Source organism: Perca flavescens, chromosome 11 (assembly GCF_004354835.1).
Source record: "Perca flavescens isolate YP-PL-M2 chromosome 11, PFLA_1.0, whole genome shotgun sequence".
Classification (NCBI taxonomy): Eukaryota; Metazoa; Chordata; class Actinopteri; order Perciformes; family Percidae; genus Perca; species Perca flavescens.
In genome coordinates, this window is record NC_041341.1 from 12,903,977 (window position 1) to 12,922,314 (window position 18,338).

An 18,338-nucleotide genomic window follows, 5' to 3' on the forward strand; every position below is an offset into this window, starting at 1 on the left:
ATATGGTAATCGCTAGCAATAACTGTTTTGTCCGTGGACTTTTCATTGACTGGAGGAGCCTGTTTTTTCACCTGAATGGCAGTATTCCATCTCCCTTTCATAACATCAACGCCTAATCAATATCACATATTTCTTTGAATGTTTTAAGCTTCTGAAAGACAGCATTATATTGCCAGGGTCGTTGAGTTCCGAAGTTACGCTGCTCATGGCCGCATGTTTGTGATTGTCTAAACATGTATTTACAGTTTAGCTTACGGCAGCATACACATATGTTGGTTTGAATGCCTGTGCAGTTGTTGAAAACTCAATTACGTTTAGGTGCTTTTAAAGTTCACGTTTCCTTTTGTTATTGATCCGTATAGGCGGCTCTGGCGAGTTTTGCAACCCTGAGAGTAGAATAACATTTACATCATCATCTTTAACTGAAGTTCTTTTTTGTTACAGTGCTAAACCTTTTCAACAGTCAGTGATTTGTAGGCTTTTAGTGATAGCTCGCAGACAAATGCTGCAGCTTTTGTGTTTGTGTGTGCACACATGTCTGTGTGTGTTTGTCCTCTATTTGTGGTAATTATATTTGACCTGGCCAATTGGCTCCTGTGGCTAACAGCACCACTCTGTCCTCCACCCAGCCCCTATTTCTCTATCGCGCTCTGTTAGTGAAGTGATTTATTTTGGCCACAGTGGCATGCTAGCTTAGCTGCAATGTTGCATCCATCAGGGCTTTTCATTTTCTCCTTTCACTGAGGGAAGAAAAGAAGTCAATGCTGCCAAATACAGAATGAAACTACTAGTCTCATTCAGAACAGTAGCATTGTGCCACATCCTACAAAAAGCCAACTTAGAAAGTGCAGTACTTTTTTTTTACTTTTCTTTCAAAACATTTGTCAAAACTGAAGGTGTAAGACAAGCTGTTTTTGTCTGTTTTCGCAGTTGTTGGTGAACAGAAAGTGAAAAGGAGCATGAGAAAGAAAAAGATAAGAAAAATACGGAAACAGAAATAACTACACGGAGAAAATGCTGAATAAATGAGGAGGATAATGTCCTGGAGGATGAAACGGAACAAATCAGGCTTTCTGTAGCTGTTCTATTCCTGCAGCCAAACCACCGCTCAAACATCTGCTTACATAAACATTATGTTTTATTACAAGAGGTACAATTGTCCTGCTGGTGATAGTAACATTCCCGCCTGAGGAGCTTTGGTTCAATTTGCTGAGTGTGTGTGAGTGTGTGGTTGTATGTGTGTGATTAACAGTGACCTGGCAGCAGTCATGAAGCCGAGGCAGTTCAGCCAGGAGTTTAAAATAACATAAGGAAACCACTTAAGGTGGTCATCGGAGAAAACCACTGACCATTAGCATCTCTGCTACAGTCTGTGTGTGTGTGTGTGTGTGTGTGTGTGTGTGTGTGTGTGTGTGTGTGTGTGTGTGTGGCTGCTTGTTAAAACCAGTGTATACTTTATACCTATAGGACCCCTATACAGTGGTGTGGACTTCCCTGTCTGTCTCTGTGTGAGGGGAGCTTACAGGCCGATACCCAGCAAACCCAATTTACTGTCGGCTGTGGCTGCCAGCCTGTCAGCAGGCCTCTGGAGCTCACTGCTGCTAAGCCTGTTTGACCAATCTGAGGAACACTTCACCAGCCAAGTACTGAAAGAGAAAGGGAGAGATGGTGTCCACACAGTGGATGTATTTATTACTGCTCCAGAATGCTGTTACTTTTATTACAGGCTTTGTTCTGGCTGCAGCTCAGTGTAATCATTTTGCTCTCTGTATCTTTCTCTCTCTACATTTCTGTCTATATTGCTTTTTTGCCCTCCTCTTTCTCTCAGCCCTGATTTGGACCTGCTCTGTGTCTGCTCTGTGTGTCTTCACCTCCAGCTCGTCATCTTTCAAATCCCCTGATGCTGACAAATTCAAACTACTCTGCTCCCTTTTTTGGGGGTGAAATTTGTAACATGAGCGATAGATAAAAACAAGCAACAGGCTATGATAGCCAGTTTGGACACTTTGGCTCCAGCAAAATACCTGGATTTGCTAAGCTCAGAGGATAATGAATCTCTTATCGAACACAGTAACCTTTTCTGTAAGCAAAGAGAGAATGTGCGAAACTTCTAGGTTGAATTTCCTTTTTTTTTAGCCATTGTTGCTTTCATTGGCTGAAATGACAAACGTCACTGGCAGCAGATTATATAAGCTGTAGCTAATAAATGTTTATTTTGTGAGTAAATTGATAAAAAGACCATTTTACACACAGATTAGCAACAAACTAAACCCTGAGGGAAGATTACTAAGTTTTTAATGTTGGTTTTGAGCGGTATGCACCCCCACTAACCTGGAAAGTGTTTTAAACAGTAACGTTAATACAGCGTGTCGGAGGAATACAGCGTCTCTTCTTTTTATTTTTATACAGCGTCTCCTGCAGCCGGGCGTCAGAGGCAGAGGGACCGTCACCGTAGCGTTCACTAACGTTAGTTTCTTGTCTCATCTGGGGTCTGATAAACAGTAAATCCATCAAAGTCAGTGTGCCCAACCCTATTTTCCGATAAACTGTAGCTGTCATATTTCACGGGACCCGCGGTTTTCATGTTCCAGTTATTCAGCCTCAGACAGGAGAGAGAGCAGCTGACCGTTCACCTGAGATCAGTAGAGCAGACTGCTCTGCAGAGCCGTGTACCACAGTTTCAGTCATTGGAATCGAAGAAGTTAATGTACAACATATCCATGACTTTAGCTAATTATTATCCATTATCTCCATTATTTGGCTAAAGTAATTTGTAAAAAAATATATAGTTTGTAAATAAGCTACACCTGTTAATTTAATGTGTCAGATAGATGTAGTCAGCATTTCAGATCTTACATTTTCTGGTTTTATTTACAGATTGTGAACATTAAATAGGCTAAAAAAACTGTAGTGCTTCAGTCTTTTCAAACAATAGTTTATTACATAGCTCCATTGAATCTCATAACTTTACTTGGTTATAAATGTTGAAAGATGGTCAATAAGGGGTTCAATACTGGGTTTAGATTATTAAATTAGTCTAATTATATCAAACTCCTGCAGTTCTTTTCACTGCTGTTCCCAATTTCACCTCTTTTGCTTTTTGTTCTCTTGGATCTCTTGTCTTGCGTTATCTCTGTCCACATTTTTATTGTCTAATCTCTGTCAGTTTCGTGTATTTTTCTGTCTCTCTATTTCTCCTTTAACCATCTTCCTGTCTATCTGCCATCTAATTCCTTGCTTTTGAATATATTTATATTTTCTTGTCCTCTCTCTCTCTTAATAATAATAATATATTGTATATGTAAAGCTCATTTCTATTCACAAAGCACCAGAAAATCTTGTAGCCTGTCTATGCCTCCCATTGTTTCTCGGTGATGATGCAGCTCCTTTTTATTCATCAGGGGCTAAGATTTTACATGGAGAACAGCAGGCAGTTTTGGCAGACAGCCATCTCACTTTTGTTTTCCTGATTATTTTTTTTTTTTTGGGACCCGACACCATCAGTCTTCAGGCTGGCTCCAACTGGGCCTAATTGGATTTATTAGCGCTGAGTGCTAGCAGGAATTCTCTGTGTTTCTGATTCATCATCAGCAGACTTCCTAAATGGCCAACTCAGCCCAGCACAGCGGGGAAAAAAGCCCCAGGGATGGGCTCCCTCCCCTGGAGAGAGGATCAGGACTGAGAGCCTGTCACTGGTGGTCTCCTGAGAGCGGCTGCAAAAAATGCCATCGCTTATGTGGAGAGATGGAGAGAGGCCAGCGTATGCAGACATATGTTTAACTGAGTCAGACCCTCCAGACACCCTTTGCTAATGTATTTCCAGAGTGTCAACGCTACAGCTAATAATGGCTGATTCCAATCCATAATTGATCAGTTCTGGTAATCATATTTGCAATTATATACTGATGGCCTGCCATTAAAGGCGAGGTGAACTATTGTTTTAATGTCTAGTTGTTAAAGGGCCTGTAATAAAAGGAGACACTGGTTTTTACAGCATTCACAAACTATTTAAAATGCCAATTACACCCCCACATAGAGAATCTGGCAGATTTATCTTCCGATGCCACTCTACTAGAAATATTGTTATATAGGCTGGTGGGTTTTGCCGCTTGTCTGTTTAAAATTTAACCAGCCATCTTCCATGGCTTCTCTATTTTGATATAGTGTGCCACTGGGCATGCACACTGCTGAATTAAATATCAGCCTGTTCCCTGCAGACTTGTCAAAGTGATGCTCTCACACTTAATGGCACACCCACAGTACAAAGACACACCCACCATACAGTGTGTGTGTGTGGGGGGGGGGGGTATTTAGAAAATCCACTTGATTATGTACACTCTCTCTCTCTTGCTCATTCTCAAACATACACACAAACACACAGTTTAGATCCCTCACATTCCTGTTATCTGCACACTCAGTTTCCTGTCCGAGCTGACATCCCTTCCTCTGCACTGTCAGTTTTTTTATTCCCATCACACTGCCCTCTCTTCACCCACACTGCCTCTAATTGACTTTTACAGCGGTCCTGTTTTTGAAAAACAGCGTGCCGTTAGGACAGAAAGGAGCTGAGAGCGTTTGGCTGGTGTTTTATGCAGCTGCAGAAAGTTCAGAGCCGGAGCTAAACGCCTTGGTATGCCTTTTTTTCTCTCCAATAGTAAATCCTTATTTATTAAATGGCCTTAGGTGAAGGAAATTATTGGAGAAAATACTGAGACTGCAAACCTGCACTGTGTCCCAATTTGTCATATTATATCAGCAGAATAAAGTATGTATTCTATATACTGTATGTCATACTATGCAGTTTTTGCAGTTCGTATAAAAGAAATCAATGTACTTTCCTGTTTTGCAACAGAAAATTATGCAATATGTATTGGTATCAATCCAACTGCCACTGTTGATTGAACTGTGCATTGCATTGTCCATCTAATGCAACGTTTGGCCATACAGTGCAGTATAGTACAGATCTGAGACAAAGTATAAGCATACCTTGTGTTTTAGGTGTCTGTGCTACATGTGCCTGCAGCTGTGTTCATATCTTATCCCACAGCATTAACCCCTATCCTCACCTGCACTGCAATCAATTTCTCAGCATTTCTTTCCAGTTGATACATTTTTCTGGTCTTTAGAGCTTACAGCATGAACGGCGTTAGTTGTACTCATTATTTTCATATTTTCAACAGCATTTTTCTCTTAATTACTGCAAACAGGGTGAATCCAGGATTAACCCATTCTTTCCCTGAGGTCAGAAGCCTCCCAGTCTGCCTGTCGGCACACTTTACCCAGAGCTAATTAGGCCTCAAATTTTTCCCACCTCTCCCTTTCATCCAACATTATATATTCCATCCTTGCACACATTAATTGTTCCGCTTAGCTGATCTGTGTGTGTGTGTGTGTGTGTGTGTGTGTGTGTGTGTGTGTGTGTGTGTGTGTGTGTGTGTGTGTACCTTGAATGAAAATGTCAACATGCTCCTCCCTCTGCCATTTCAAATGAACTATTGGGTTCACTGATCTGTGAATTTGTGGCTGACCTCATTATGATTATTGTTTCATCTATATCGGAGATTGCATCTGGCATTGCTATAATAGTGTAGCTTAATTAAAGAAGGTTAGCGGTGAATGAAGGAAGGAATGAAGGAAGTCATCCTCTTCCATATGTGTCACAGATAACCAGAGAACATGGCCTCTCTTCTTCTCCCTCCTTTGCTTGTCGCTCTTTGTCTGTGGGGTCACCTCTGATGTGCTGGCTGAGCAGTAATGTCTTTATTGGATCTAAGCCGACCTCGGGTTCACCACAGAGCTCCAGACCTGGCACAGAGAGCTGTATCAACACTTGGAGATTCCTCAACCTCCAGGCTAAAACACTACAGGGCTCTTCAAATAAACCGGGAAAGTATATGTGCCAGGAAAGAAAAAACACAACAACAAGAAGAATCACTCCTTTCAGCTGAATGCAGAGAGAAGAGGAAGGACTCTTACAATACTGTGATGAAGGAGTTGAGAAGAAGAGGCAGTAGGATCAGAGCGAGGGAGGATAGTTAAAGAAAGAGAGAGACAAAAGACGGATATCAAGGAGAGGAAGGGAGGCAGAAAGTGAAGGGGAGTCTTTGAGAGAGAGAGGGGTTATTCAGTTGATGCCTTTTTCCTGCGTTCCTGAGGCATCCAGATCAGCTCTTGCAGCTTAGCTTCGTCATTAACAGCTTTAGATTTAATTAGCCATCATTAAGCCTCTGTTTTACTGGAGGAGCTTACAAATATTTAATCACTGTTTGGGTGATGTACCGTGTATAGTGTTTGTGTGAGAATAGAGAGAGGAACATGGCACAGAAAAGTCTGGTTCTGTCATTTTATATATTGCATGTACAGTAGGGTATAGTACAGTAGGTCTGTATGTTTAGATATGTCTTCATCATAGACAGTGGTGCCCTGGCTTTGTCTTTACAGTATTTTTAACTTCTTTTTTTTAAGAATTCTTTACGTTTTGATTAATTTTATGCATTTCTATTTTTGTATTTATTTAAAAAGAAACAACACTAAATCCACTTTTTTTAGTTGTATACATACAGTCATCTATTTTACTTTCAATTGATTCTATTTATTGTCTAAAATGTCCATTGTAATGGCAATTCTTTGGCTTTTTTCTCAAGAAAATTAGAATTTTGTGTCTAGGATCTGTGAAAACGTTGATTTGTACTCACCGCTTAATACGTAACTCTTGTATGAAGTTCTTTGTTCTGTTCTTTGTTTTGATAGCCAGTCCGGCCACATAAACGTAGGTATTTAACGTATTGGGAAACGGTCTTTGAGTGGAGACAGTCCCAGCCTGCTCTTTTTCAGTTTTTCAAGGACAGCTCCTTTAAAACTGGGCATAATGTTGTACTTTATTATAAAGATATTATAAGTTTTTTTTTTTTTTTTTTTTTTTATATTTAAGGGTGATTGTTACATCTGTCTAGGGAAAACAGATGGCAAATGTGCCACTCAGAAAAAAAAAGTCTATTTTACGTTAAATTCATTAATGTGCCTTGTGTCTTAATTAAACAATTAAACTACTTACTTTGCTGACAACACAGTCTTCCTCCCTCCTCCTCTCTCCTGTCCCCTGCAGGCTGTGCTTGGAGGCGAGGGATCCCTACTGTGGCTGGGACTTCAGGCAGCGCAGATGCACCACACTGGAAGACAGCTCCAACATGAGCCAGTGGAAGCAGAACATCACTGTTTGTCCGGTAAGAGTAACGTCACTGCAGCACTTACTGTAAGAAGGGCTAACACGGCGTCACATCTGTCATGGGACCCGTAAGACCCAGGCGCCCTGATGATGTAATCTTTCACATGTCATAGTGTTTGGTATCATCCATGACTAACTACATCTGTGTGTGTCAGACAGGATATAGGAGTAGTAGAAGAAGGAAGGAAGGTGAATTGGACTGAAGTGAAATGGATTAGATTGCACTAAGATCAACTGGATTGAATTTGGCTAAAGTGAAGTGAATTGCAGTAAATGTATTCCCCTTTAATCCTCTGAAAACTCTCTCTCCATCTTAGAAGTAAAAGTCCTGTCTGGCAGCACAACTCTAAAACTACTTGTATTATAAACTCTGAGCACTGAGTGTTGAATGGTTGAGTAGCCCCGGCTCACGTTTGCTGACGTTTGTTTTCCAGCTGCGGAACCAAACCACCAATGGTGGCTTCGGGACCTGGGCGCCATGGCAACCCTGCAACAATGATGATGGTGTGGATGGTGTGAGCTCTTGTTTGTGTCGCTCCAGGTCTTGTGACAGCCCTGCCCCTCGATGTGGAGGCAAAAACTGCGAGGGCCCCAGCATTGAGGTCTCCAACTGCTCGAGGTAGGGAAAGAAAAATATTTTTACAATAATAATCAATTGATTCTTCATGCGTTTAATCACAAGCCTATGGTATTAAAGGAGAAATACAGCGCAAAATGAACCTAGGGGTTAATAACACATGATTACTGAGTCAACCGTTCTCTGGGATATGTTTCCATGCTAATTGAATGTGACCAGTTTTAGCGCAAACCGCTAATTAGCTTATAACGCTAGTCATCGGGGCACGAGGAAAGTAAAAAGAAATCGCTATTTCTATACCACTAACAAGGCTCAAAATCACACTTCCACGGTAGCATAATGAGGGTGCCTACATGTAAACCGAAGCATTGAGAACTTTGAGAACGCCAGGCTTGAGCTATGTTACTGGTTACTGGTTGCACAGCGTTCGGCGTTCGACTGGTCGTGAGTGCTTTCCCAAGATGGCGCCCGCATGTATACGTGAAAGGTACTATATTTTTAATAAACTGTCTGTACACTTACAAGGTTCCTAATGCGCTAGTTGGAAAGATGTTTTCAATCAAAGACTGAAAGGGTTGAAAGCTCAGCCATCTTCAAAATGTACACGCATACATGTCTTGAGTACCCTACCGGAATTCGCTGACAAATCTGTAGCAAAAGGGTGAACTGTTAGCTCTGAGCAAGGTGTGGCAAAAACATAAAAAATAAAATAAGTCCCCTAACCCTCTGAGACCCCCTCCCCTATCTGTAAGATACGTGGCCACATCAAACGCAGCTCAAAACTGCACCACCTGTCTTAAGTCACAGGCTAATTGAAACAGGTCTAGTGAACTCTTATGTTAAACATGAACAATGTTATAAAAATCAGCTATTGAGTTCCGAAATAGGCTATGTGAAAATCAATTTCTGAACTAAGCTATGTGAAAAACACACCAATCTAGTTGGAGTAACAAACTAAAATATAAGCTGAACAGACCGCATCCCTCATGTTCTTTCAGTCTGGCTAAATGTTAACAAACATAGACTGTAAACTGACCAGCCAGTATTTATCATTTACTCACAGTCTGTGTCCCTTTAAAGCTTGACTCCGAAACTTACATACCGTGTCCTCAGCATTTATCATGTTCTTTTCAGCCCGGTTTGATGTCCACAAAACATAGACTGTAGACTGAGTAGCCAGCATTCATCATTTCTTACAGTTTGGTTAAATGTTCCTTCAAAGCTTGGCTCCAAAACCTACACACAGCGTCCTCATGTCAAACTTGGTTCAGTAGCCCAGATACCGATAGTCCACAGCCGCTGGGTCTGCTAGCCTCGGCCCCGGCACCGAACGCAAAGTCCCACCGCCGTCCTCTGGCTCCGTCGTCGGCAACAGGCCGTGGTGCGGAGCGGCTCGTGTGTATGTCGCATTGTCCTCCATATCCAACTCCAGACAGAAAACGCCCGGCTCCGTGGCTGTAGTGAAGGTGAACTCTCTCGCTCCGTGGGTCGCTCCCAGGGCGGCCGGGCAGACAAGCGAGTCTGAGTTGCCTTCAGCGTGTAGCTGGTGTTGTGTCCCGTCAAGCTGCCGAAGCCGCTGGATCGTGAATGTGACGCAGTCAGGTTGCTCCGGATCACGTACCGTAATTCCCTGCATCTCAGGTTAATTTCCGTTAACACTCTCTTCACTGTGTTGTAGATCACTGATTCAAGCATACTTTGTTGCTTTTCCAAGACCTGAGCGATTAAGTCCTCCATGTTAGGGATCGCGCTAACATCAGTTGCTATTTTAGCCACCGCGCCATTAGCCGTCGCCATGCTAGCAGATTTCTCTGTACGAGTAGATAGTTTAGGTGACAACGAGACCTGCTTTTTCACCATGAAAACAGACAAAACGATTTGGCGTCGAAGAAAAAGTAATAGACCTGGCTATTTAATGCAATGCGGAGGTGGGTGCGAGAGCTCTAGTCTCTTGCGACCATTGTGGGTGCTGGTCACGTGATCTTCCATGGTAAATTATTTTTAATTTTAAAAATGATAATTAGAACACTGCAGCACATTCAGAAATGCCAGGGAACCACGAGAACAGAGCACATTAAATACTGTTCTTAAATCTTTACACTCCCAGTTAGTTAAATGATTTATGAACCTGCAACATCACTTTAAAATCTATTCTTTAGCAGCCTCGGGGCAAAATACATTTCTTTTAAACTGTATTTCTCGTCTGTTCTTGTTTTTGTCTATTTCTATTTTATTATATTTTATTTTACTTTTTAAATTGATTTTATTTTTCTCTTTATTGTGTTTTAACTGTTACTCTGATGCAATACATTCTTTATAAAATAACTTGCTTTGTCTAAAACAAAGCTGAAGCTGTGGATTTACTATATTTTAGCTTAAGATCTACAGTATATCATAAATAAAAATGTAGTGCACATTTAGGTTGGGTGAGTGATGTACTTGTACACTTGAAATTGTCAAGTTACACATTATTACAATGCTATGATTGAGCACATAAAGTCTGTCAATTTGCAAATGAGAACTCATCACATAATTTCTATAATATAACATAATTTCTTAAACTGCTATTGTAGCAGCAATGTCCCGACTGACTTTGGAACATCCACTTCAGGGCTCAATTTACACTCTAACAGAACATGACAAAGATCAAGAACGTGAGGGATCTTATTAGAAAATGTAGGTGACATCCAGGTGACACCTCTCCTCGGCTCTGTCTGCAGGGGGATTGGCCAATCAGCCTTACAGAGAGCAGAGCACAGACAAAGAGCTTAGGCACCTTCATCCCACCGGATAGCTAGGCCAGATTTAATCCTTGGTGTCAAAATTGAATTGTGCTTTTGCAGAAAGTGGCAATTAAATCATGAGAAGTGCTACCCAGGAACATAGCACTTAAGCAAATTGAATGAATGTTTCCCAGTCAGAATGAGCTCCCTGTGTGTGTTAGCATTTCTGTTTCCAGAAGCTCAGAATCAGAGTAATGATTAGAGTAAGCTAAAAGGCCCTTTTTTTCTTCTCTTTAGCATTGGAGAACATCCTGTGAAAGAATAACACTAAAAGCACTAGTGAATAATTATGGAGGTTTTGGAACCAATATGAAATAGGTTGCTAATACTTTTCCATGTGTCTGTTGCCATAGAAATGGAGGCTGGACGCCCTGGTCGTCATGGGGGCAGTGCAGCACAACCTGTGGTACGGGCTTCGAGCTTCGCCAGCGTTCTTGTAACAACCCCTCACCCAGACATGGTGGCCGTGTGTGTGTGGGGCCGAGCAGGGAAGAGAGGTGAGGATAACTATTTTATAAAGTTACTTTCCAAACTTTGATTCTCTGAAGACTGCAACGATTCAAATGCATTTTTCCAATCGAATAATGAACTCGATAGAATCTTACAATAGAATCTCCCTCCTCATATTCAACCTATCAGTACTATGGTATGGCGGTCACGTGAGACTTGAATGCTTTAGCTTTAATATCTCTTTAGACAATCAAGTCCCGAGTAGGTCAAATCTAAGTCAAGTCTCAATTCATAATTTTAAGTAAGTAAGTAAATAAGCTTTCACTGCTATTGTATTATTGTTACAATCAATCCTCTCAAACTCCGCCACATCCTCTCCCACCACTGCCATCTCCATAGGTTCTGCAATGAAGGGGTGTCCTGTCCTCAGCCTATCTTCTGGTCCCCGTGGGGATCCTGGACCAAGTGCAGCACCGAGTGCGGGGGAGGCGTTCACTCCAGGGTCCGCACCTGTGAGAATGGCAACAGCTGCCCAGGATGTGCACTGGTAGGAAAGACACAAATACACACCCAGATAAACAAACAATGACAGAAGAACATCTGTCAAGGTCAGTAGAATCCGTCTCTTTGCCTCCGACAGAACTTGTAGGTTTGTAAGCTTACATTTGGCTTTGTAAGAAAATTTTAATCTACATGTGTTGATCCTCTGTGTTGGAGGCTGAACTTGCATTTTAATGAAATGACGGTAAATCATTATAAAGGTGAGCAGATAATGATAGCAGAGATAAATACATACAGATTTTCTCTCCTGACAGTGAAGGGCTCAGCTTGTGTCCACATTTAGCCTAGTTGTTTACAAAATAAAGGTCTTTTAAATGTCAATGAAGTCAGTGACGTCAAAAACAAAATGTCACTTTTTATTTTGAAAAATACTAAATGTTTTTGTCACTGTGTGTTGATTGACAGTCTCTGGGGACCACCTGGAGTTCAGTTTTCAACAGAAAAAGAAAAATGTCTATTTCAGTATCTCCATACACATATTACAAACAGTTGTGCATTATATATTAACAGAACAGGAAACACCATTGTTTGCCATCTTGCCCGGTCCGCGTCCGGCAGAGCAGTAACCGCAACCGACCCGAGCCCAACACAGTTAAAATCTCTCTTTTTTTCTCATACTAATGACGTGTGTACGTTTGTGTGGAAAGCCCGCTTTTGTTAAGCAACTGTAGGAAGGCATTTGGAAATGTCAACAGATGAGTGCATCAGCGCACACGGGGCAACAAGCGCACGTTAATAAGCTGTTTAATTTAAAATGTTCGATGTGTTAACCTTTCCTGATTGCTCCGTTTCCGACCGTGGTCAGAAAACCAGGGGAGACTCGTTACCTCCAGGAATGACATTATAAAATGAATAACGTCGGGGTTAAAATCCCGTTTCTGGTGAGCAAATGAATGAACTTGGCTTTCAGTCTGGGTTTTTTTTCGGACACCGCACGATGTGTACGAAACTTAATCTTATACCACCAACTCTGCTCCGGTCGCATCTACACATCTGCTTCCTCTTTCTCTATCTATATTCTGCCCACTTTCCCCACACACCCACACACACACACACACACACATGCACTGAGCTCTCTTAAAGGAGTCGCAGCACCATTTTACAACAAATGCCTTATCGCGCTGATATGACCGGGCCCAACCCGAACCCGAGCATCATTTCTAAATATCTGTCTGTATCCACACTCTAGTTCAAGGACACTGAGGCACTCAGGAGGGTAACGTTTAAAAAGCCTTTATTATATTTCTTGGCTAAATCATTAAAACAAGGCAACGCATTTTGGCTGTGAGGCCTTCATCAAGGCAAGTATAACATGTTTGCATTTAAACTGGATCTTATAGCCTATTGGCCAGTAGTCACATGGTCAGTAGGAGAAGAGTCACATGATTGTTGTGGACAGGTAGTCACCTGATAGTCACCTGACAGACCATATTCAGCAGTAAATCAATCAGCAATAGTCAAACAATATAAAGACAAAAAAAGCAAAGAACAAGGAAAGGAAAAAAATTAATACAAAAAATTTTAACCGCTTAGGCAGAGCAGCCTACTCCAACATGTATCAATAGAAAAATATATATACAAAACGTCTCTATGTCTCAGCATTCAGGCATGAGGGACACAACGGCCAAGTCATTTACAGGATGCTGATGCTTAACAAGAAGAGGCCAATTAAGAAACTCAAAGAAAAGGCAAGAAGTCAAGTTCATTATTTCAACCAGGATATTGTATAGCTTTTAAAGTATAAATCCAAAATGATTCTCTTTGAAGAATCTTCTTTAATCTGTCTCCACCCCTTCCCGAATTTCCTATATGGTCTATGCCTAATATTTTTAAAGACTCACAGCTACTGTGGTTAGCCTCTGTAGTGTAAAGCCATGGGGTATTGGGGGTTGCTAGTTCTTATAGCATGTTTATGTTCAGCTAGTCTTGCCTTCAGTTTACGTTTTATTTATTACCTAAGGAGGATGAATGCTCTAAGAATGGTGTTACGGTCAGTTCGTTTTCTAAATATTGTAGTATAGTAGTAGTAGATTTGTAAATCAAGAAAATTAATTTCAGTTAAAGAAAAATCCAAACTAAACTTCAAATTGCTGTTTGTACTATTCATATATGTATGAATGAAACTAAAGAAGTTCTGTTTCTGACCTGGACCATAGCAGAAGAATATCATCAATGTATCTACCCCACCATATATTTTTTTTCCAAAAAGACATTTAATCTGGAATATACAAATGTTTCCTACCAAAGTTTGTCGAAAAAAGTGACCATAGTATGTCCAAAATTGTCATAAGATAGTATGTATAGTGTGGACTGGTAGCTGGAGAGATGCCAGTTCACCTCTTGGGCACTGCCCCCAACTGCTCAGGGCACCTGTTCAGCAGTTGCAGCCCACTCACTCTGACATCTCTCCATTAGTGCATGTATAGGACCTGAGCGTGTGTGTGTGTGTGTATTTCAGGCCTGTGTGTAGTGTAACAATGGAGTGTAAATTGTAATTTCCCCATTGGGGATCAATAAAGAGTATAAATTAAAACAATTCAAATTAAATTTAAAAATTTTAATTAATTAAATTAATTATGTTGAAAAAATGGTTTAAAAAAAAGTCATAGTTTACCATTTTCAAAAAAAACATTAAAAAGTGGTATGGTATGTCGAAAAATGTCAAAGTATAGTATGTAGAAAATAAATCATGAAAAAGTCATAGTATGTGGATGAAGTCATAAAATAGTCATAGTATAGTATGACGAAAAAAAGTCATAGTATAACAAAGTGATACAAGTTATAGTTTAGTATGTTGAAAAAAGTCTTAGTATAGCATATCAAAAAAAGTCATAGTATGTCGAAAAGCGAGTAGTAGTAGCTCAACTGGTAGAACGTGCACCCCATGTACAGAGGCTCAGTCCTTGCTGTAGCGCCTGCTGGTTCAATTCCAACCTGCGCCCTTTGCTGCACGTCATTCCGTCTCTCTCTCTCCCCTTTCATGTCTAAGCTGTCCTATCAAATAAAGGCCTAAAATGCCAAAAAATGTAAGAATGTCGTAGTATATTATGTCAAAAAGAGGGATAACAAAATCATAGTATTGTATGTCAAAATAAAGTCATAAAAAGGGCCAGCCCGGACTGGGAATCAAACCTGGGTCAGAATCTGCATTGCCGAAAAAAGTGATAACAAAGTCATAGTATAGTATTCAATTCAATTCAATTTCATTTATAGTATCAAATCATAACAAAAGTTATCTCGAGACACTTTACAGATAGAGTAGGTCTAGACCACACTCTATAAATTCCAAAACCCCAACAATTACAGTAATTCCCTCAAGAGCAAGCATTAGCAGTGGCTATTGCGACAGTGGCAAGGAAAAACTCCCTTTTAGGAAGAAACCTCGGCAGACCCAGACTCTTGGTAGGTGATGTCTGACGGGGCCGGTTGGGGGTGTGATGAACAGTGGTGATAATAGTCACATTAGACGTCACAGTGACTTCGAAGGTTATCGTGGAAGTTCATGTCATAGCAGGGCACATCGTGTCATACTGAGTAGTGCAGTCTCCTATACCGGATCCTGACTACTCTGTGCATAGGAACATCACAGCAGGGCGTTGCGGGATGTAACGTGGCGCTGCAGAGCATGGGTGGATGCTGCGGATGCAGCAGGACGCAGCAGGATGCGGCCGGGAAATGCAGAGAATCGAAGAAACATAAGGACTCCGGGGAGTAAACTCCCCAGAGCTAGTATGTCGAAAAAAAAAAGCCATTAAAAAGTCATATGTCGAAAAAAAACATCATGAAAACTGGGTCAGGGTCTGCAGTGACTACTTGCTGGTTGCCTGTTGGAGCAGTGCTAACCACTAAGCCACCAAAGAATGTATGTTGAAAACAGTCATAGCATATTATGTCGTAAAAAGTCAAACTATAGTATGTCGAAAAAAGTCATAGTATAGTATGTTGAAAAAAGCTGTTAAAAACTCATAGTATGGTATGTTGGAAAAAAATCAAATCATAGTATGTTGAAAAAAGATTTATGACAAGGGCCAGCCCAGACTGGGTTTTGAACTTGGATCAGAGTCTGCAGTGATTACTTGCTGTTTCGCTGTTGGAGCATTACTATCCACTTTGCCACAAAAGAATTTATGTCAAAAAACAAGGAATTTATGTTGAAAACAGTAATAGCATAGTATGTCGGAAAAAAGTCATAGTATAGAATGTTAAATGAAATCATAGTATAGTATATCGAAAAAAGTGAAAGTCATTGTATAGTATGTCAAAAAAGCCATTAAAAAGTCACGGTGTAGTATGTCGAAAAAAATCAAAGTATAGTATGTGAGTGTGCACTGACTACTTGCTGGTTGCCTGTTGGCAGCAGTGCTAAACACTGAGCCAGTGTGTCGCCAAATAATTTATGTTGAAAACAGTAATAGCATAGTATGTCCTAAAAAGCCATTAAAAAGTCATTGTATGGTATGTCGTAAAATACAAGCACAAATGTCCTTAAAGAGCTGAATCAGCATTCACACAATACAATGTAGGCCACTGCACCCCTGAGTTCTGCCACCTTCTCATTCAGGAGTACAAGGCCTGTAACCTGGAAGCGTGTCCAGAGGTAAAGAGGAATACGCCTTGGACCCCCTGGATGCCTGTCAATGTGACTCAGGGTGGGGCTCGTCAGGAGCAAAGGATGCGCTACATGTGCCGGGCCCACCTGTCTGATCCCCACGAGCTGCAGATTGGACGCAGGAAGGTGGAGACACGCTTCTGTCCCAATGATGGTACAGCAGCCTGCGAGACAGACAGTAAGTTAACCAGCTTTTTTAGTGCATGTGTGGGGAAATGTCAATAGGATAATGTGCAATAACACTGTAACACCAAGCACCCACCTTCCAAGTAAAGTATATATTTTATAGTGTCAAATACACCATTCAAACAGGTAAATATCTGTCAAACATACTGTTTATACTGTCATATCCACCTATCTCAGGTATCCAAGCAACCTGCTATACTAATAATTATTTAATCATTCCAGCACCATTTGCACTATTGTCTTACTGTGTGTGTATATATATATATATATATATATATATATATATATATATATATTTCTGTCTTGTTTTATCTGTCTATCCTGTACAAACACAGTGAGGAGGCTGCTGCGTGCTAAGATTTCTTTCAGTACTGGCATGACATGTTGAAAGGGCGCTCCCGTTAGACCTGTTAGCTTCCCTACATGCTGTTAGTGACGGGGTCACAGTCCAGCACTTCCATATACACACCGACACAGAGAGAGCTACACAGTGTCACGGTCCACTGCTCTCCACTGGTGCCTTTTTCATGCCCCTCTCTCCTGAATCGATTACTTGTCTCCCCCTGTCAGCCTCGTGGGGGGCCGCATCGACTCTGACAAAGTGATGAAACACCAACAGCAGGCAACTGTGGGATGCATGAGAGACACAGATAGAGTTTGAGAGAAGGACAGACAGAGAAATATGCCTGCTGGCAAAGTCATATACACTGTGTGACTTACACTCAAAGAATCTCCATGCTTCACATCTCTCTTTAAATTCTCTCTATCTGACAACACTGCATATATTTCTTTCTGTGACTTTAATCTAACCTGGAACTGTTTTCTTTTCCTTTTTACTCGCTCTTTCTTCTCTCTGTAGCCCTTGTTGAGGAGCTCCTAAAGACACCGGTGGTGAGAGTGGCGGGTGCCGGCTGGTCGTCATGGGAGACCTGGTCTAGCTGCTCACAGAGCTGTGCCAAAGGCTACCGTACCCGGCGGCGAAGCTGTGCCGGCCCAGAGGGGAAGAGCGCCCCGGTTGCATGCCGTGGGTCGCCTGTGGAGTACCAGGACTGCAACGTCCAAGCGTGTTCTGGTGAGTACAGACACACCAAAAACATGATCTTCATGCTCATTTAGGGCTCATTATTTTAAAAACAACACATACAAAAACATTTATTAATTCAGATTTTTCTTTTAAAACATTTTTTATTACTTGAATTGCATATCTGGTGCTGTGGGATTTAAGGGACATACTGATGAATCAAAGTCTTTAGAGAACTTCCTGAGAGTTGGTAGCCTCAAATGAGTTTGAAGATATTAAAACTTAATGTGCTGGTTTTTTTACCATCATGTCGTTCCAACAGTCTCTCTAATACAACTTGAATGCAGGACGTTATAAACATTCAAATAGAGTACAGATAAAGTCAGTTATTGGTCTTTTTCTAACTTCTTCAGTATATTATGGGTTCATAAAGTAAATACATGCACACTGAGAGACGGAGATAGAGACAGAGATGGAGGAAGGTCAATGGTGGTAGTAAAATACTGCCGAGTGGATCATTAGCTTCATTAGCTAATGGTTAGTTGCAGCCGTGCAGGGACAAATGAAGTTATCTATTTCAAACTACTCATTAAACCATAATCAGCTGACCCAGGACTCTGCTGACCATAGACTGCTGCACTGACAGGCTACACTTATTAAACCAGACTGAGGACAGGCACACACTCGCACACACGCATGAACGCACGCGCGCGCGCACACACACACACACACACACACACACACACACACACACACACACACACACGCACGCACACATAGACACAATCGCTGGCATTAGAAAAAGGTCCTAAGTTGAAATATTCATGACTGGTAACTTATGAATTAAGGATTTATGATTGGTTGGTGCAAAGCTGATCAAATCCTGTAGTATATTTAGAGACATTTATTAAAAAAATAAACTTTAA

The 18,338-nt window shown here is 41.1% G+C and overlaps 1 protein-coding gene across 3 annotated transcripts in view; it reads left to right on the forward strand.

The window, feature by feature from the left end:
• sema5ba (sema domain, seven thrombospondin repeats (type 1 and type 1-like), transmembrane domain (TM) and short cytoplasmic domain, (semaphorin) 5Ba) overlaps positions 1–18,338 on the forward strand; it is a 180,273-nt gene that overhangs the window by 147,977 nt on the left and 13,958 nt on the right. For all 3 annotated transcript variants that reach the window (XM_028590629.1, XM_028590632.1, XM_028590631.1), the window contains 6 exons: positions 7,106–7,223; positions 7,660–7,844; positions 10,939–11,082; positions 11,435–11,582; positions 16,158–16,383; positions 17,251–17,463. In XM_028590629.1, the coding sequence (XP_028446430.1) occupies positions 7,106–7,223; positions 7,660–7,844; positions 10,939–11,082; positions 11,435–11,582; positions 16,158–16,383; positions 17,251–17,463 (1,034 nt within the window). The remainder of the gene's footprint in view (positions 1–7,105; positions 7,224–7,659; positions 7,845–10,938; positions 11,083–11,434; positions 11,583–16,157; positions 16,384–17,250; positions 17,464–18,338) is intronic.